The sequence below is a fragment of the Chiloscyllium plagiosum genome, unplaced genomic scaffold (assembly GCF_037043375.1).
Source record: "Chiloscyllium plagiosum isolate Xiang-an unplaced genomic scaffold, Cpla_swu_hap1 HiC_scaffold_11, whole genome shotgun sequence".
Classification (NCBI taxonomy): domain Eukaryota; kingdom Metazoa; phylum Chordata; class Chondrichthyes; order Orectolobiformes; family Hemiscylliidae; genus Chiloscyllium; species Chiloscyllium plagiosum.
Window position 1 is genome coordinate 30479130 of NW_028270149.1, and position 21898 is coordinate 30501027.

The 21898-nt window shown below is 41.1% G+C and overlaps 1 protein-coding gene across 1 annotated transcript in view; it reads right to left on the reverse strand.

Moving 5' to 3' along the window:
* Positions 1 to 21244, reverse strand: part of LOC122557331 (uncharacterized) — a 40672-nt gene extending 19428 nt beyond the window's left edge. The window contains exons 1-4 of the mRNA XM_043704925.2: positions 20216 to 21244; positions 7654 to 7785; positions 4987 to 5119; positions 3225 to 4200 (exon numbers count right to left, since the gene is read on the reverse strand). Of these exons, the coding sequence (XP_043560860.1) occupies positions 3225 to 4200; positions 4987 to 5119; positions 7654 to 7785; positions 20216 to 20266 (1292 nt within the window). The 5' untranslated portion in view covers positions 20267 to 21244. The remainder of the gene's footprint in view (positions 1 to 3224; positions 4201 to 4986; positions 5120 to 7653; positions 7786 to 20215) is intronic.
* Positions 21245 to 21898: the final 654 nt, after the last annotated feature.

Sequence of the window (21898 nt, forward strand, 5' to 3'; positions counted from 1 at the left end):
AGAGAGAACATAGGAAACTAGGCAGGAGATTAAAGAGAGGTCCTCGAGGGTAGTAATATCTGGACTACTAGCGATGCCATATGCGAGTGAGAGTAGGAATAAGATGATACAGCAAATGAATGCATGGCTAGAGAAGCTGGTGCAAGGGGAAAGGATACACATTTTTGAACTATTGGGATCACCTCAGGGATAGAAATGACTTGGATATGAGGAATGGGTTCCACCTGAATTGGAAGGGACCAATATCCTTGCAGGGAGATTTGCCAGTGCTACTCAGGAGCCTTTAAACTACTTTTGCGGTGTTGGGGCAGGGGAGGAGGAGAGAAACAAAAGCAATAGAGAGAAAAGAGAAAAGGCTGGAGACTAGTGCAGTACATAAGAGGAGCAAGTCGAATAGTAAAAACAGACATGGTCTTGGCAGAGAACAAGGTAAATCTGATAAATTAAACTGAACTTACCTGTCAGGCCTCTTGCATTGAAGTAAGGCATATGAACTTTGCGAACAAGGGATTGGGATACAATAACTATTACAGAAACATGACTCAGGGATGGACAGGACTGGCACATTAATGCTCCAGGGTACAGATGCTAAAGGAAGGATAGAAAGGGAGGCAAGAGAGGAGGGCTAGTGACGTTTCTGGTAAGGGATAACATTACAGTTGTACTTAGGGAGAATACTCCTGGAAGATATATGGGTGGAATTCAAGAATAAAAGAGGGATGGTCATATTATATATATTACAGGCCCCCCAATTGTAAGTGGGAAATTGAGAAGCAATTATAAGGAAATTTACGAAAGGTATTGAGGAAACCCCAGGGAACTATAAACCAGTGAGCCTGACATCGGTGGTGGGCAAGTTGTTGGAGGGAATCTTGAGGATCAGGATTTACATGTATTTGGAAAGGCAAGGACTGATTAGGAACAGTCAACATAGTGTTGTGCTTGGGAAATTGTGTCTTACTAACTTGGTTGAGTTTTTTGAAGAAATAACAGAGGATTGATGAGGGCAGAGTGGTGGGTGTGATCCATGTGGACTCCAGTAAGGCGTTTGACAAGGTTCCACATTAAAGACTGCTTAGCAAGATTAGATCACAAAGAATACGTGGAGAACTGGCTATTTGGATATAGAACTAGCTCAAAGGTAGAAGACAAAGGATGGTGGTAGAGGGTTGCTTTTCAGACTTGAGGCCTGTGACCAGCAGCGTACCACAAGGATCAGTGCTAGGTACGCTGCCATTTTTCCTTTGGATAAATGATTTGGAGTGAACACAGGACGTATGGTTAGGAAGTTTCCAGATGACAGTAAAATAGGAGGTGTAGTGGACAGTGAAGGTGGTTACCTCAGAGTACAATTGGATCTTGATTAGTTGGGCCATGGGCCGAGGAGTGACAGATGGAGTTTAACTTAGATAAATGTGAGGTGTTGCATTTTGGTTAGCCAAAGCAGAGTAGGACTTATACACTTAATGGTAAGGTTCTGGCAGGGTGAAAGCAGCTTTTGACACGTGAGCCTTTATCATTCAGTGCATTGAGTATAAGAGTTGGGATGTCATATTGTGGCTGTACAGGACACTGGTCAGGGTCCTTTTAGAATACGGCATACAATTCTGGTCACCCTTCTATAGGAAGGATGTTGTTTAACTGAGAGGATGGAGAAAAGATTTACAAGAATGTGCTGGGACTGGAGGTTTTGAGTTATAGGGAGAAGGTGGGTTTTTATGCCCCAGAGGGTCAGATGCTGAAGGGTGACTGTATTGAAGTTTATAAAATCATGAGAGGGATGTTTGGTTGATGCAGATAAGTTGGGCAAAAGGGTTTGTTTCCCTGCTGTATGACTGTGGCTCTATCTGTAGACTAATCTTCAAGTTGCTATGGAGTATTCTAAAAATCAAACTAAGATTATTAGTTGGGCTTACAATGTAATGCACTTGTGTGTATTGGAAGCCACATATACAAAGGGCTCAGTTCTTTGCAGATGAAAAGAACATGTACATGCATGGTGTCTATTTCAACTCAACATAGTAAGTGACAGCCATTCAGTTGTTCATTTTTCAACAATGCCTGGATTAGTCAACTTTTCCTCGCGATGGGGAGGCAGTGGTGTAATGGCAACGTCACTAGTGTAGTAATCCAGAATGTTCTGAAAACATATGTTCAAATCGCACCATGCAGATTTTAAGATATAAACTCAATTTTTAAAAATCTAGTCTGAAGATGATCACGTAACCATTATCATCTGCTATAAAGAACCATCTAGCTCACTGATGTCTTTTTAGGGACAGAAATCCAGGTTTGGCCTACATATGACTCTAGACTCATTGCAACGTGGTTGACTCTTAACTGCCCTCTGGGCAATTAGGAATGCTGACCCAGCCAGCAATGCCCACATCCCATGAATGAATAATTTAAAAAAAACGACCAAGTTTAAAATTAACAAAGCCTGAGTGTTATCTGTCAATAAGTGCATAACAGTTCAGCAAATAACAAGAAAGGCAAATAGGTTACTGGCCTTTATATCAAAGGGAATGGAATGTTAGAGTAATCTTGCTAAAACTATACAAGGCACTGGTCAGACCACACCTTGAATGCTCTTTGAATAGGTTTGGTCTGGACTTACCACATCAACCAATCAGATATAAAATCTGTACATATTCCTTATCAACTTTACATATAACAAATTTTATTGCCCAAATTTATAATGAACATCCCTTTCATAAAACCCTGTCATGTTGCAATTACACTATTTTACCAATTGAAGCATTGACGTATCATGGAAAAGGATGTCATTATGCTAAACTCTTATTAGTAGCTTTTATTATAAATTCAGATGGTTGTATTTATAATAATATCAAAAGGACAGAAGTATAATTTTAAAATGGGGACTGAATTATGCCTGGTCCCCTGACCCAATTAATTTCCTGCCTCTTGCTGTCTTCATCCAACACTCAGTGTTGACTCCATTTGTGCAATATTAGAGGATTTAGAGATATAGTAAATTTTAAATCAAAAGACAGTCCAAGATGCAGTCCTTGATGTCAGAGGCAAGAAAAAACAATACTATTATGTCTATACCCCACGTATGTGTTGTGTTACCAACTAAGAGTTGCTGTTGCCTCATTAATCTCTCAGCATCTTGGCAATTTGTTCTTGTGGTACTTTGCTCCCCTTTCGAAAGGGATGATTCTTTTACGGCACAAAGTAGGAAAATCCTTTCATGTACTTACTTGAATTTTCTCATCAGTTCTGGTAGATCCTTACCAACGTGCTGAATGTAGAAACAGTGTGGATCGATTGCATAACTGACCCTTATCTCCATCTCCTGCCACCGACAAAACTGGAATTCTGAGATCTCACTGGCTACAGGTGGTTCCATAGCCCTTCCAAATGGTGAATTTGAAAAATGACTCCGATTTAATGGTTCCAACATACAGTTTGAACTCTCATATTGTTCTGGCGAAACTACACAATTTCTTGAGGTTGCCACTTGTTCAATTGCATTTGGGAGGCAGAAAATATCATGCGGATTCAAGGGTTCTTGAGGTGAAATGGCATCAAGAGTTGAGATCAGCACTTTTCCATTACATGTCTTTTCTTTTTCAGGGCTAACCCAGCAATTAGTATCACTGTCCGATGTAGGGAATTCAAAAGTGTCCCAAACTTCCCATTCCGATCTAACAATGTATGTTTGATTAACATTCAGAGACTTGCTTTTGTTGGAAAGGATATGTGGACCTTCTCGTTTCGAGTGCAGGCTTGTGCAACTTGAGTTTTCAGTAGTTAATATGTCCGCTACTGTTTCCACAATGAGTTCATTGCATAGATTTGATGATTCAATTTCTTCTGGAGGTTGGTCCACTTCTGAAAACTGACTGTTGAGAAAAGGGGAACAATCACTAGAATGCCTTAGTGATTGCTCTTTCTTTTGCAATTTTTGCAATTCAGATTCTGATATTATGTCCTCACAAAATGCACCAACTACTCGGGAAGTATTTGTTTTGGAAATGTCAAGCTTTGGACTACAGATGCCAGGTCCTTCATGAATATGTACACATACATTTTGTTTAACACCTGTTGGAAAATCTTCTGGAGCTAAACCGTTAACATAATTTGTAGAACCAAAAGCAGGAACTCCAAAAGGAAGAGGTTTCTCTGTTGCAGTCTGTTGTCCAGTTGCCACAATTCCTACTTGAAACAAGATGCCTGTGATGGTAGATAAGGCCTTAGTGAGGAGCAGAAAAGTAACTTCAAAGAAACATCTAATCTTTGTTAAATTCAGGCATGATCTTTAAATATTTATGCCACATCAATATGCTTTGACAATTTAAAGTACTGGAAAGTAATTTCCTTTAATTTTCTATGAGGGCTTCTGAAAAAAATTGTTTACATAGTAACTTGGTATAACTGATCTCAAACTTAAACTCTTCTAATTACCCTGCAGAATGTGAAATGACAACCTACAGCTATCAACCAAAACCAGTAATCAAGTATGAAGAATAATTAGACTAGAATGTGCTTTGAAGTTGAATTTCCAATTTTAGTATATCAGATAAATGAATGTCTTAATTTGAAAACTTTCTGTAGTGTCACACCTCTCAAAGATTTTAGAGGTACAACACATTAAGGCAAGTTAAGAGTAACCAAATAATAACCAATTTGTTAAATCATTAACAACTAAATCGGAAAGCACTAAAAAGGTGAGACAGTGAAAAAGAAGCAGACAGTTAAAGAATTTTCAAAGCTAATGTTGACAAACCAATGAACAACTTTTTTCAAGTACAGATTTTATCTTTGCTCAGTTAGAAATACAATATGCAACATAAAATTTATTTATTTTGTTTAAATGTATGAAAAATCAATTACTAGTCTCTAGATTTTATATTCACATTTCTCGTGTGTACCTCCTACAAGTTTAGGAAAAAGCAAGATTTTTTTTGATGCAGATTACTATTTGAGATTTTACAGATTTAGTTCCAGATGAGGATTTACCTGCTTTAGTTTCTTGAAACATTTTGTATAATTCTTTACTTAAATTGTATAGTTGACTTAGTTGACCAAAGACAACTTCATAAATTTTGCAGAGATCTTCTTTAAAAGTAATGTTCTGAATATTCAATCTGACCTGTGAAAATATATTTTTACCAGTCAATTTTTACCAACAATTCACATTCCCATTGTACTTCTACATATAAAGCATCCTAAGGTGCTTCTTGGCAACACTGTCAAACAAAAGTGATAGAGAGTCACATAAGGAGATAAGAGAACAAGCCAAAGAGGTTAGTTTTAACCATTAGAAATCTTAAGCATGATATATGTAGAGACTCAGACAGGTTTAAGAATTTCAGGACTTAGGGTCTGGACAGTTGAAAGCATGATCACCGAGGTGGTAAAGGAATCAAAGATGCACAAAATGCCAAGCTTGCAGAATGTTGCTAAAACATTGCAGCAGGAGTAGGCCAATCTTGACCCCATTCAATCTCTCAAGCCTCTTCCACCATTTTAGAGATCATGATTGATCATTTAGCTTAACATTTTCCTACACTATCTCATAATTCTCGGTTTATTGATTTCTTTCAGAACATATTTTATGTCTGACCTTCCTCAGTACTCTGGAGGAGAAAATTCCAAAGATTCACTGCCTGTAGACTAAACAATTTTTTTGTTATATAGAACTATTGTCCTTTATTCTGAGATTGTTTTCTCTGAATCTATTTCACCTAAAAATTGTAGAAATTAAGGACAAATCTTCTCAATCTCTCCTCAGAGCTCAGTCCCATCATTTATTCTAGTGCACTGACACTGCCCTCCCTCTCTACGGTACGCAGATCCTTCATTAGATAAGCTATTGTAGTTCTTAGGAAATGTTCCCTGTGAAGATCACTGTATAATCTGGAAAGTAAAAATATATTTTGCAATTCCCTAAAGTCAAAGAAACATGGAATGAGCATAATAGCTTCCTTCTCATTATGCTTATGTTTTCATTATATTCTAATGCCTGATCATAAACTCCATGTCACCTGTTTACAGCCATTTCTATGTATTCACATTTTAAGTTTCAAAAGATAATTAAGTACAATTAAGCATCTACATCAGTGTTTAACTTTGACTGGATACGCTGCACAACTGCTAAAATCACAAATATGTAGACCTAGAAAAAAGGAATATTTCTTATTCAATCTTTCAAATCTGCTCCACTGTTCAATACGATCATGATTGATCATTCTACTCAATACTCTGTTCCCACTTTCTCCTCATACCCTTTGATTCATTTAGCCCCCAAAACCAGAATATCTAACTCTTTGAAAACAGTATTGATTAGATTACCTACAGTGTGGAAACAGGCCCTTCGGCCCAACAAGTCCACACCGACCCTCCAAAGAGTAACCCACCCAGACCCATTTCCCTCTGACTAATGCACCTAATATTATGGGCAATTTAGCATGACCAATTCACCTGACCTGCACATCTTTGGATTGTGGGACGAAACCAGAGCACGAGGAGCAGACATGGGGAGAATGTGCAAACTCCACATAGACAGTTGCCCAAGGCTGGAATTGAACCTGGGACCCTGGTGCTGCGAGGCAGCAGTGCTAACCACTGTGCCACTTGTGGCCTCAAATATCTTCCCTAGCAGAGAATTATATTTGTATCCTAGGGAACATGTAACTATTTCTATCCTATAATATTCTGAACTACTGGGATGGTAAGACGGAGCTGCTTTCAAAATAAAACAAAACCAGCAGAGAATGGAAGATTTTGCATATAACAATTAAGAGGAGTATGGCTTATACACAGCATATTGACCATATTATTACCAGGGCATTAACTTGATTGAGTCTGTGGAAGTATGCCAAAACTGCACTCAAACTATATAAAATCTATGCACTATTAATCTTCGTCAGGCACCGATTAAAGACTACAAGAATCTAGGACTAAGTAGTAAAGACAGTATGTTCCTATCTGCGCTTTTTCTCTATGACATGTAGTGGATTACAAAGAAAGGTTTCTTTGATACTCTGGGAGTACTTACACAAAAATATCATTGTAGATACAGGACAGGGGAGAGATCTACCATGAAACCAATAAGTGGTAAGCCTTGACAACATCCTAACAGAGAAGATCATGGTGCAGATGTCAACTAAACTACATAATATCAAGAGAAATTATCAGCAAGCTCCTGATATTACAGTTTATCTGTTTTTAGAAGAGTTGAGCATCAAGCACATAAATAGAATTTGCAGGGCAAATAAAACAAGCTTACGAACCAGGCTAAGTGTGCAAGTTTACATTTTTCTATTTTCATTAATCAAATAATATAAGTCATGCAAATAGACAGTGAGAATTTATTTGTGCTACTTTGTGTTGAGATTTAAAACCACTATGAAGAAAAGTAAATTATCTTTACTGATGATTGTGCCTGTCTTTAAATGGGAAGACTTGGAACCTATTAACTGGGAACATAAACCTGATGCAAAACAAACTCAAAATCATGTTTGTCCATTTTCATTTGAATGTAAAGGAATTACTGCAATGCGGTATCTTGAAAATATAAAGAATATTAATGTTACAAACAAATAAAAAGATTTACTGCTGTAAAAAATCAAAACATTCCATTCCTTGGGAATACATGCTTGATTAAACATTACAGTAACATACCCATTCAACGAGTGGCCTCAGCTCTTTGCTAATGGCCTTCTGGTAATTTTCAATTATCATCAGCTGGTAGTACAGATACCGTTTCATTTTTTCTATTGTAGGAGCATGCTTCTGTTCCATATGCACATTTTGCTAGTAAAATAAAGTGTTGAAAATACATGGCATTATGCATACTTTTAAAACTGTGCACACATTCAAAAATCTAAAAACCTGCCTGCACATACCACCTTCCATGTAGCATAACATCCCAAGTTTCACAGGAATGCTGACTAAATTAGACATTGAACTTCACAAAGAAACATTACACCAAATGACCAACAGCGTGGTCAGAGGTAAGATTTAAAGAGGCAGAGAGGCCTAGCAAAGGAATTTCAGTGCTGTAGGTCCAGGCAGTTGAAGGAGGAGAAAGTGAGGACTGCAGATGCTGGAGATCAGAGCTGAAAAATGTGTTGCTGGAAAAGCGCAGCAGGTCAGGCAAAGGAACAGGAGAATCGATGTTTCGGGCATAAGCCCTTCTTCCTGAAGAAGGGCTTATGCCCGAAACGTCGATTCTCCTGCTCCTTTGATGCTGCCTGACCTGCTGCGCTTTTCCAGCAACACATTTTTCAGGCAGTTGAAGGCACAATCATGTTAGAGGGAACAAAAATCAGAAATATCAAAGTATCCAGAATTGGTGGAAGCCAAAAGAACCCCAAATGTTGTAACCTCCTGCAGTCCTACAACATTAGGGAAAGATCAGGCTATTAAAATTTGAACAAAAGCAGAGGCTTTTATAATCAAGGTATTGCCAATCTAAAGTCAACGTAGGCGAGCAAGTACAAGGATGATGGGTAAATGAGGCTGTGGCAGAAACTTAAGTTTATGGAGGATTGGAAGTTGGTCAGGACAGCATTTTGTCTGTCAATTTTAGAGGGGACGAGGGTTTCAGTAACCAATGAGCTAAGGAAGGGCAAACACAAGAGAAGTTATGTAACGTAAGTAGGAAAGGAAAGGGAATGGAGAAGCAATGAGAAACTACAATAACCATGTGCTTTAAATTTGGCCTATTATTCAAAATATTTGTGCCTAATGTTTCATTACAAAGATTGAATAATTTGATCCTAGTTTCTTATTTTAAATTTGGAACTGCGGTTTAAAAAATGAACAAAGACTTTTCAGATGGCAGGACAGACAACTTTATCTTGGTGGTGAAATTTTATCTTCATTCACTGAAGCATGGTGACTTTATAAAGCTCTGGTTAGGCCCCATTTGGAGTACTGTATCCAGTTTTGGTCCCCACACCTCAGGAAGGACATACTGGCACTGGAACGTGTCCAGCGGAGATTCACACGGATGATCCCTGGAATGACAGGTCTAACATATGAGGAACGGCTGAGGATACTGGGATTGTATTCGTTGGAGTTTAGAAGATTAAGGGGAGACTTAATAGAGACGTACAAAATAATACATGGCTTGGAAAAGGTGGAAGCTAGGAAATTGTTTCAGTTAAACGAGGAGACTAGGACCCGTGGACACAGCCTTAGAATTAGAGGGGGTCATTTCAGAACAGAAATGCGGAGGCATTTCTTCAGCCAGAGAGTGGTGGGCCTGTGGAATTCATTGCCACGGAGTGCAGTGGAAGCTGGGACGCTAAATGTCTTCAAGGCCGAGATTGATAGATTCTTGTTGTCTCGAGGAATTAAGGGCTACGGGGAGAACGCTGGTAAGTGGAGCTGAAATGCGCATCAGCCATGATTGAATGGCGGAGTGGACTTGATGGGCCGAATGGCCTTACTTCCACTCCTATGTCTTATGGTCTTATGGTATACATATTCCAGCAAGGTCATGTTCTGCTGTTAGCACGAAAGTCATCCTGTATGGCATTGTGGTAAGAAATTACCTGCCAAAGATGTGTACGAGACATCCACTTGACCAAAGAGGGGAGGGCTTCTTAACCTCATATGCATCATTCTACAGAACAGTCTTAGGAAACACTGCAAAAATGGCTGGCTTGCGAAATGAAACCATCTTCAGATCAACATGGGTAGAGGGTACTCGGGGACTCATTAGCTTGATCATAGGTAACAAACACTGATAAGCAATGGAGAGGAGGTACTTCACTTTCCACCTAATATGGATGTTTCGCAGAAACTTTCTTATCTCCCTCCTTTTTTCCAGAGACACAATTCAAGCATACCTGAGGTAGTTGAGAGTGTTTTCATAGTTCAAGTCGTCCTGCAAGACCTTTCACAGGAATGTAATGGTCTCAAGCTGTAATACATTGGAAAAAGAACCTGTGGCAGCAATGAATTAAAAGGGGTTGCAGAAGGCAAAATTGCCTTCTTTTAATCTTCAATAAACTGCAACTGAAGATGATATTTCTGAAATGTCATCTAGGGAAAATATATGGGTTGAAATTATTAATAAAAAAGGAATGATCACCTTAATGGGATTGTTCCATAGACTGCACCCCCCCCCCCGCCCCCCATTTGCCCCATTAATCAGAGGGAAATCGAGGAACAAATAAGTAGAAAGATCTCATATATACGTAAAAATAAGAAGGTTCTAATAGTAGGTGATTTTAATTTTCCAAATGTCGACTGGGACTACAACAGTATTAAAAGTTTGGACGGTGAAGAATTTGTTAAAATGTGTTCAAGAAAATTTTCATTATCAATATATCTGATCAGGAGTACCCTAGAACTCTGTGGGAAGCTAGAGAAGTGATTGCTGGGCCTCTTGCTGAGATATTTGTATCATCGATATTCACGGATGAGGTTCCGGAACACTGGATGTTGGCTAATGAGGTGCCACTGCTTAAGAAGGGTGGTAAGGATAAGCCAAGGAACTACAGACCAGTGAGACTGATGTCGGTGGTGGGCAAGTTGTTGGAGGGAATCCTGAGGGACAGGATGTACATGTATTTGGAAAGGCAAGGACTGATTAGGGAGAGTCAACATGGCTTTGTGCGGGGGAAATCATGTCTCACAAACTTAATTGAGTTTTCTGAGGAAGTAACAAAGAGGATTGATGAGGGCAGAGCAGTAGATGTGATCTATTTGGACTTCAGTAAGGCGTTCGACAAGGTTCCCCATGGGAGACTGATTAGCAAGGTTAGATCTCACGGAATACAGGGAGAACTAGCCACTTGGATACAGAACTGGCTCAAATGTAGAAGACAGAGGGTGGTGATGGAGGGTTTTTTATCAGACTGGAGGCCTATGACCAGTGGAATGCCACAAAGATCAGTGCTGGGTCCTCTACCTTTTGTCATTTACATAAATGATTTGGATGCGAGCATAAGAGGTACAGTTAGTAAGTTTGCAGATGACACCAGAATTGGAGGTGACGAAGAGCGATACCTCAGATTACAAAAGGATCTTGACCAGATGGGCCAATGGCTGAGAAGTGGCACATGGAGTTTAATTCAGATATATGCGAGGTGCTGCATTTTGGGAAAGTAAATCTTAGCAGGACTTATACACTTAATGGTAAGGTCCTCGGGAGTGTTGCTGAACAAAGAGACCTTGCAGTGCAGGTTTGTAGCTCCTTGAAAGTGGAGTTGCAGGAAGATAAGATAGTGAAGGCGGCATTTGGTATGCTTTCTTTTATTGGTCAGAGTATTGTGTACAGAAGTTGGGAGGTCATGCTGCGGCTGTACAGGACATTGGTTAGGCCACTGTACATCTCTATGACTCGACATAAACATTCCTACTGGAGAGAAAGAGCTAGCAAAACACTTTGGATCCAGTGATCATAATTTTATTTGTTTTAAAATAGTTATGAGAAAGGATAAGCCTTCCATAAAATTGAAGCTTTTAATTGGAGTAAGACAAATTTTAATGGCATAAGACAAGAACTTTCAAAAATTGACTGGAGTAAAGTATTACATGTAAAGGGACTGGAGGCATTCAAAAGTGTGATAACGAGATTCCAGAGTCATTATGTTCCTGTTATAGAGAAAGGCGAGACTTGTACGATTAGAGAACAATGAATGATTAAAGATTTTAGTCAAGAATCATGTTAGTTATATACAACGGTGTTCAAATGAATCTCTGGAACAGTATAAAGAGTGGACGAGAATTTTTAAGAGGGAGATCAGGAAGGCAAAGATAGGATGCGAGATAGCTTTAGCAAATAAAGTTAAGGATAATCCAGAGATTCTACAAGTACATTAAGAGCAAAAGAACAAGGGAAAGTAGAAACCTTTAAAGATCAAAGAAGTCATCTTTGTGTTGAACCTCAGGAGATGGGAGAGATAATAGATGAATATTTTGCATGTTTTACGGTGGAGAAAAATATGGAGACTTGAGAACTCAGGGAAATATTGATGTTTTGAAAACAGTTCACATTTTAGAAGAGAAAGTGCTGGAGGTCTTAGAAAATATAAATGTGGGTAAATCTCTGGGATTTGATCTAATGTATCCCCGGACATTGTAAGAAATTAGGGAGGTAATTGCAGGGCCTCTTGCAAAAATATCTGTATCATCTATAATTACAGGTGAGGTTCTGGAGGACAAAAGAGTGGGTAACGTTGTGCCACTGTTTAAGAGGAGAAGCCTAGAAAGTAAAGACCTGAGAATCTGACTTTGACGGCAGGTACGTTATAGGAGGTTATCTTGAAAGATTCATATGCATTTGGAGAGGCGAGGAATGACTATGGATGGTCAGTATGGTTTTGTGCAAGAGAAAACATGTGTTAGCGAGTTTTTTGAGGAAGCTACCAGGAAGGGTGAAGAGGGAAGAGTGGTAGATATTGCTTACATGGACTGAGAGTCAGAGAGATGTACAGCATAGAAACAGACCCGCCATCCAACTCGTCCATGCCGACCGGATATCCCAACCCAATTTAGTCCCACCTGCCAGCACCCGGCCCATATCCCTCCAACCCTTCCAATTCATATACCCATCCAAATGCCTCAAATGTTGCAATTGTGCCAGACTCCACCACTTCCTCTGGCAGCTTATTCCATATACGTACCACCATCTGTGAGAAAACGTTGCCCCTTACGTCTCTTTTATATCTTTCCCCTCTCACCCTAAACCTATGCCTTCTAGTTCTGGACTCCCCAATCCCAGGGAAAAGACTTTGCCTATTTACCCTATCCATGCCCCACATAGTTTTGTAAACCTCTATAAAGTCACCCCTCAGGCACCGATGCTCCAGGGAAAACAACCCAGCCTGTTCAACCTCTCCCTATAGCTCAAATCCTCCAACCCTGGCAACATCCTTGTAAATCTTTTATGAACCCTTTCAAGTTTCACAACACCTTTCCAATAGGAAGGAGACCAGAATTGCATGCAATATTCCAACAGTGGGCTAACTAATGTCCTGTACAGCTGCAACATGACCTCCCAACTCCTGTACTCAGTACTCTGACCAATGAAAGAAAGCACACCAAACACCTTCTTCACTATCTTATCTACCTGCAACTCCACTTTCAAGGAGCTATGAACCTGCACCCCAAAGGTCTCTTTGTTCAGCAACACTCCTTAGGACCTTACCATTAAGTGTATAAGTCCTGCTAAGATTTGTTTTCCCAAAATGCAGCACCTCGCATTTATCTGAATTAAACTCCACCTGCCACTTCTCAGTTGTTGGCCCATCTGATCAAGATCCTTTTGTAATCTGAGGTATCCTTCTTCGCTATCCACTACACCTCCAATTTTGGTGTCATCTGCAAACTTACTAACTGTACCTCTTATGCTCACATCAAAATCATTTATGTAAATGACAAAAAGTAGAGGACCCAGCACCAATCCTTGTGGCACTCCACTGGTCACAGGCCTCCAGTCTGAAAAACAACCCTCCACCACCACCCTCTGTCTTTTACCTTTGAGCCAGTTCTGTATCCAAGTGGCTACTTCTCCCTGTATTCCATGAGATCTAACCTTGCTAATCAGTCTCCCATGGGAACCTTGTCGAACGCCTTACTGAAGTCCATATAGATCACATCTACCTCTCTGCCTCATCAATCCTCTGTTACTTCCTCAAAAAACTCAATCAAGTTTGTGAGACATGATTTCCCACGCACAAAGCCATGTTGACTATCCCTAATCAATCCTTGCCTTTCCAAATACATGTACATCCTCTCCCTCTGGATTCCCTCCAACAACTTGCCCACCACCGATGTCAGGCTCACTGGTCTATAGTTCCCTGGCTTGTCCTCACCACCCTTCTTAAACAGTGGCACCACGTTTGCCAACCTTCAGTGTTCCGGTATCTCACATGTGGCTAGTGATGATACAAATCTCAGCAAAAGGCCCAGCAATCACTTCTCTAGCTTCCCACAGAGTTCTAGGGTACACCTGATCAGGTCCTGGGGATTTATCCACTTTTATGCATTTCAAGACATCCAGCACTTCCTCCTCTGTAATATGGACATTTTGCAAGATGTCAACATCTATTTCCCCACAGACTATATCTTCCATATCCTTTTCCACAGTAAATACTGATGCAAAATACTCAGTATCTCCCCCATTTTCTGTGGCTCCACACAAAGGCCGCCTTGCTGATCTTTGAGGAGCCCTATTTTCTACCTAGTTACCCTTTTGTCCTTAATGTATTTGTAAAAACTCTTTGGATTCTCCTTAATTCTATTTGCCAAAACTATCTTGTGTCCTTTTTGCCCTCCTGATTTCCCTCTTAAGTATACTCCTACTTGCTTTATACTCTAAGGATTCACTCAATCTATCCTGTCTATACCTTACATATGCTTCCTTCTTTTTCTTAACCAAACCCTCAATTTCTTTAGTCATCCAGCATTCCCTTTACCTACCAGCCTTTCCTTTCACCTTAACAGGAATATATTTTGTCTGGATTCTCGTTACCTCATTTCTGAAGGCTTCCCACTTTCCAGCCGTCCCTTTACCTGCAAACATCTGCCCCCAAACAGCTTTCGAAAGTTCTTGCCTAATACCATCAAAATTAGCCTTTCTCCAATATAGAACTTCAACTTTTAGATCTGGTCTATCCTTTTCCATCACTATTTTAAATCTAATAAAATTATGGTCGCTGGCCCAAAGTGCTCTCCCATTGACACCTCAGTCACCTGCCCTGCCTTATTTCCCATGAGTAGGTCAAGTTTTTCACCCTTTCTCATAGGTACATCCACATACTGAATCAGAAAATTGTCTTGTACACACTTAAATTCCTCTCCATCTAAACCCTTAACACTATGACAGTCCCAGACTATGTTTGGAAAGTTAAAAGCCCCTACCGTAACCACCCTATTATTCTTACAGATAACGGAAATCTCCTTACAAGCTTGTTTCTCAATTTCCCTCCGACTATTAGGGGTTCTATAACACAATCCCAATAAGGTTATCATCCCTTTCTTATTTCTCAGTTCTACCAAAGTAACTTCCCTGGATGTATTTCCGGGAATATCCTCCCTCAGCACAGATGTAATGTTATCCCTTATCAAAAATTCCACCCCTCCTTTGCCTCCCTTTCTATCCTTCCTGTAACATTTGTATCCTGGAACATTAAGCTGCCAGTCCTGCCCATCCCTGAGCCATGTTTCTGTAATTGCTGTGATATCCCAGTCCCATGTTCCTAACCATGCCCGGAGTTCATCTACCTTCCCTGTTAGGCCCCCTGCATTGAAATAAATGCAGTTTAATTTATTAGTCCTACCTTGTCCCTGCCTGCCCTGACTGTTTGACTCGCTTCTGTTCTCAACTATACCAGTCTCAGATTGATCTCTTTCCTCACTATCTCCCTGGGTCCTACCCACCCCGCCACCTTACTAGTTTAAATCCTCCCGAGCAGCTCTAGCAAATCTCCCTGCCAGTATATTAGTCCCCTTCCAATTTAGGTGCAATCCATCCTTCTTGTACAGGTCACTTCTACCCCAAGAGAGATTCCAATGATCCAAAAATATGAATCCTTTCCCCATACACCAGCATCTCAGCCATGCATTCATCTGCTCTATTCCTGCCTTCAACAGTTCGTAGCACCAGGAGTAATCCAGATATTACTACTCTCGAGGACCTCCTTTTTAAATTGCTTAACTCTCTAATCCCCCTTCAGAATCTCAACCTTTTCCCTTCCTATGTCATTGGTTCCAATGTGGACAATGACCGCTTGCTGCCCCCTCTTCCCCCGAGAGAACATTCTGCATCCTCTCCGAGACATCCTTGATCCTGGCACCAGGGAAACAACACACCATTCTGCTTTTTTGCTGCTGGCCACAGAAACGTCTGTCTGTACCTCGAACTAGAGAATCCCCTAACACAATTGATCTCTTGGAACCCAACATACCCCTCGTTGCATTAGAGCCAGTCTCAATACCAGAAACTTGGCTGTTCATGCTACGTTCCCCTGAGGATCCATCACCCCCTACGTTTTCCACAACAGCATACCTGTTTGAAATGGGTATATCCACAAAAGACTCCTGCACTAGCTGCCTACCTCTCTTACGCTTCCTGGAGTTAACCCATCGATGTGACTGCATCTGAGACTGTCCCCCACCCCCACCTTCCTATAACTGCCATCCATCACATACTGTTGCAAATTCCTCATTGCTTTCAACCATCTCTCCAACTGATCCATTCGATCTGATAAGATTTGCAGCCAGCTGTATTTATGGCAGATATAATCCACAGTAACCCTTAAAACTCTCTTTAAACTCACACATCTGACAAGAAGTACATATCACTCTATTAAAGTCCATTTTTGCTCCTTCACAATCTACAGACCCAGAAAATAACACCGTCTTACTCCTCTACAAACACTGCCCCAGGTTAAACTGAGTTATGGCTTATGTCTCTTGATTAAACTTAAAATATATCTCCAAAAACATATAATCAAGAAAGAACCTACTCTACTCACTCCTGCAGATTCTCTGTAGACCACACTTAAAACAACAATTAACTTATCTGATTCTGTGCTGTGAACTTCACCCAACAGTTCCTCCAAGATGAGTTGTGAATTTCACTGTTTGATAATTTTCCCAGATGCACTCTGATGTCCAGCGATACACGAATTCAAACACCAAAGGCAGTAACTATGCAGGTTGTCTCTCTCTCCTGCAATGACCTCACCATGTGCTTCCTTTACCTATTCTTCTCCCTTTTAAAACTACTGTTGTTTTGACTTTTTTTCCCAAAAGTTCCAAAACAATGCAACAGCATGTGAAACAGTAATTGCTGCTCCTGCAATTCGAGGAAATCACCTCCAGCACCTAAAATACCTCAAAGAGCAGCTGTTACAGCCAGAAATATTTCCCAACTTTAGTAAAGCCTTTGACAAGGTTCCGCATGGTAAACTAATTAGTTAAGTTAGACCACATAGGATTCAGGGTGAGGTTGCCAATTGGATATAAAATTGGCTTAACTGGAGACAAGTGATGGCGGAGGGATTGTTTTTCAGACTGGAGGTCTTTGACCAGCAGTGCTCCACAGGGATCGGTGCTGGGTCCACATTTTTTAGTCATTTATATAAGCAATTTAGATGAGAGTATAGAAGCTATAGTTAATAAGCTTGCAGATGACACCAAGATTGGCAGTATAGTGGATAATTGAGGATATTTAAGATTACAAACAGATCTTGATCAATTGGGTCAATAGGCTGAAGACTGACAGATGGAGTTTAACTTAGATAAATGCAAGGTATTGCATTTTGTTAAGATGAACAAAGGCAGGACTTAATAACAGTTGGGCCCTGGGTAGTGTTGTAGAACAGAGAAACCTAGGGATTCAGGTACATAATTCTTTGAAGTTTGCATCACATAGGTGGTTAAGAATGCATTTAGCACACATGCCTTCATCATTCAGACCTTTGACTATAGGAGTTGGGATGCCATGTTGAGGTTGTACAGGATGTTGGTGAGGCCTCTTCTGGAGTAGTGTGTCCCATTCTGGTCATCCTATTTTAGGAAGGATATTATTAAGCTGGAGAAGGTTCAGAAGAGATTTACCAGGATGTTGCTAGGAATGGAGGGTTGGAGTTATAAAGGAAAGGCTGGATAGGCTGATTTTTTTTCCACTGGAACGTAACAGGTTGACAGGAGAACTTAGAGGTTTATAAAATAATGAGGGGTATAGATAAGGTGAATGACAGGTGTCTTTCCCCTAGCGTGGGGGATTTCAGAACTAGGGAGCATATTTTTAAGGGGAGAGTAGAAAGATTTAAAAAAGACATGAGGAGCAATTTCTTTTTATAAACAGAATGGTGCATGTGTGGAATGAACTTCCAGAGGACATGGTGGATGTGGTTACAATTCCTGAAGGGCTTATGCCCGAAATGTCGATTCTCCTTCTCCTTGGATGCTGCCTGACCTGCTGCGCTTTTCCAGCAACACATTTTTAAGCTCTGATCTCCAGCATCTGCAGTCCTCACTTTCTCCTAGACACAGCATATACCAATAAAATAGTGAAAATGAAAATGTAGGGAGGGGCTGTGAAGGTAGGTGGGTGGATGGTGTATGGAGGCAGTGGGTTTGGATGTTTTGACCCCTTTGACAGTGCATGCTTTGTATGACAATACCTTATAGGCAAGAGTTTATGTGGCGAGACATCAGGGTGTAAGCACAGTTTACAACCACAGCTCAGGGAAAAGGATAGCCATCCTGCTAAAGGGAGAGTACTCCTGCAGAGAACTCAGATGAGGACAAGTTACGTAAGAAAACTTATGGATAAGCACAAATAAATATTTTGTGCATTTGGTTTATGTACAACATTTAGGAGTGTGGAGGAGTTCAGCCCTGATTTAGCATGGGTCTATGCACAAAGTTTGGAGGCTATGGAGAACTTGTGACCAATTTCAATAACACGAGACCCAGTCAAAACTGAGCATCCGCTGGTCAATGTCACAGCTACCATTGTACCACAAGCAACAGTTCAGGCTGAAATCATGCAAGGCCATGCAACAGAAAGTTTGTCTTAACACCACAAAAGTCTGCTCTATTGCACTGAAATAGTTTAATTGCATGCAAGCTGGCATTAAGTCGAAGGGTGAACTGGATTCGTGAGCTATATTGTCATTACTGCTAAGGAGGCACAATCTGCTTTGCAGTGGTAGTTTAAATTGTAGATGGCACGATAGACTCCCACAGAAGACATTACGACAGTTGGCAGGCATTCACCTCCAAGACTGTGTATGGTCAGTCGTGTATCTAGTACAGTCCCTTTCAGCTGCAGTAAGTTTCTGAACTGACACACAACACCTGTATAAAATGATGCATAAAATAGTCAATAATTCCCTAAAAAAACAAGAGAAGCCTGCAAATTTCATGAATTCATGTGCTTCTGCCATCTGCTCTCTCAAAATATGGTACTTTAGTGATGTTGTAGCAAGGCTTATGATACAGAGCGAAGTCAAACAGAATCATGTGCAAGTGCGTCCCTAACTGATGAGCTCAATGCATTCTATGCTCACTTTAAACAGTGAGGTCACTTGTCCCAACAGCCTCAGATGTACTGTAACCTTGGTCATCACCACAGATCAGCCTTAAGAGTGAAACCACTGAAAGCAACCAGCCCAAATGGAGTCCCTGGCTGTGCATTCAGATCCTACACAGACCAGCTGACGAGATTATATGCAGACATCTTCAACCTCTCCTTACTGTGACCTGAAGTTTCCACCTGCTTGAAAAAGACCACCAACACCCCAGTGCCAAAGAAAGATCATGCAGCATGCCTCAATGACTGGTGGTCAGTGGCTCTGACATCCATAATTATGAAGTGCTTCAAGAGGTTGGTCTTGGCTCACATCAAGTCCAGCCTTCCAGACTGCCTTGATCCCTTGCAATTCACCTCCTGGCGCAATCTGTTCACAGCAGACATCTCCCTGGCCCTACACTCATCCCTAGAATATCTGGATAACAAGAATACCTACACCAGGCTCATATTTATTAATGAGAGCTTCATCTGCAACACCATAATTCCAACCAAACTCTTCCATAAACTCCAGGACCTATTTCTTTGCTCCCCTTCTCTGTAATTGCATTTGTGGCTTCCTGACCAACAGACCAGCCAGTAAGAATAGGCAACAATGCCTCCTCGATGATAATCCTCAATACCGGTGCCCCAAAAGGCTACGCCCTCAGCCCCCTACTGCACTCCTTATATATTCAAGACTGTGGGATCAAATTCCATACCAACTCCATTTACAAGTTTGCTGACAACACCAACACCGTAAATTAGACTTCAAACAACAATGAAACAGTACAGGAAGGAGATAAGAGTGCTTAGTCAGCAAAATGAAGGAGCTGGACATTGACTTCAGGAAGCGGTATGGAGGGCATGCCCCTGTCTGCATCAACGGTGCCGAGGTGGAGATGATCGTCACAATCAATTTGTCCACCAACACTGAAATTATTGTCAAGAAAGCACAACAATGTCTCTACTTCCTCAGAGACTTAAGGAAATTTGGCATGTCCATAAAGATTTACAAATGTTTATAAATGCACCATAGAAAGCATCCTATCTGAATGCATCATGGTGTGGTATGGCAACTGCTCTTCCCAAGGCTGCAATAAATTATAGAGTTGAGTCCATTATGCAAACCAGCCTCCCATCCACTATACTTCCCACTGCTTTGGGAAAGCAGCCAACATAACCTAAGGGCCCTCTTACCTTGGTTATACTCTCTTCCACCTTCTTTCTTTGGGCAGAAAATATACCCATATACGAACAGCTTCTTTCCTGCTGTTATCAGGCTTTTGAATGGATCTCAAATGTTAATCTCTTTCTGCACCTTCTTGGCAACTGTAACATTGTATCCTGCATTGTGTTGTTACTCTGATGCACATGCATAGTACGATCTACTTGTGATGCACGTAAGACAACACTTTTCATTGTACCTCAGTACGTGACAGTAATAAATCAAATCAACATTTGAAAACTGCAAGGTGTTGTAAATATTGCCGTAACTATCCTCACCAGCCCTTGACAATACTATTAACAGCCCTACACTGAGCAGCAGCAGTTGGCAGGTTTCAATGAGAATGTCCCTTCTGAAGTACAATCTGGCACAAAGATTCTCTGTAAGCTTTGAATGGGACAACGACTTTCTGAACGCTACGTGGATATTGTCTCTTCTGACAGGCATTCTTCTCACCCACCCCCCAACCCTTCACGCATCTTCTCTTGCCCTGTGTCACCATTGCTTTTCACCCTTGTAATGTAGTCCACGTGGATGTAGATTGTTGCACCCACATTAGGTAGCAAGTCATGTGTGCAGAATTGTTGAAGTCTGGGCAAAATGCATGTAGTTTTTAGCAACATTAAAGAACTCAGCCAGCATCTAAAATCAGGGTGTTAGCCATTAGAAATCAATGACCCACTAATCTCCAAGCGGTTGGTGATCCATCTAAATAACAGGTGGGGGAAGAAGAGTGTCCTTCCTACTGTTGAACACAGTTCAGTTGTACGTGTTGAAGGGAGAGTCTGGAGTTCCAAAACATTGACAACCAAGAGTCTTGTGGCACAGTGATAACATTGCTATCTTGGAGTTTGAAGCTCTGGGTTCAGGTCTCTCCTGCCCTAGGAAGTGTACGATAACTTGACTGAGCAGTTTGATTTATAATCTATGGCCCAGAAGGTCAGGGATCATGTCTCACCCGCCCTGTGAGGGGTGTAACTGTTGTATAACAAGTCTGTACAGGTTGGCCAGACTTTTTAAGCTGCAGGAAGTAGCTCCGAGAGATGGTAGACTAATGATATTACTGTATTCCTGATGAAGGGCTTTTGCCCGAAACTGCTCCTCGGATGCTGCCTGAACTGCTGTGCTCTTCCAGCACCACTAATCCAGAATAATGATATTTCTGCTCGACTATTATCCAGAAACCCCAGAAAATGTTCAAGTCTCACCATGGCAGATGGTGGAAGGTAAATGCAGCTCCTGGTCCAGTCCATGCTAGGTAAAGACACTCTCACCAGGAGGGCATGCGCGCACCATTTTGAAAATTAACGGTTCTGGGCCAAACGCGTGGCTTTTCGCCTCTCGATGAACAGCTGCCGCCGAGAGAAAACACCAAAAAAAAACAAGTAACAACAGCAGCAGCAGCAGGCCGTTCGGCCCTTCCCGACTTATCGGGCAAAACGCGGGCTACACAAACCGTCAGGATAGCTCAATGGGAGGCAGGGCAAGGCATGAGCACCGCCAACAGATGTCGAGTGTCGCCGTCACCTCGGAGTTAGGGAGCCTTCCCTCCCTCCTGGACCGTCAGCTCAAAAATGGCAGACACTCATCATCCCCCACCCTCTGAGGGGAATCGCGCTTCTTACAACCTCTCAGTTTCTATTAATTTAAATCGG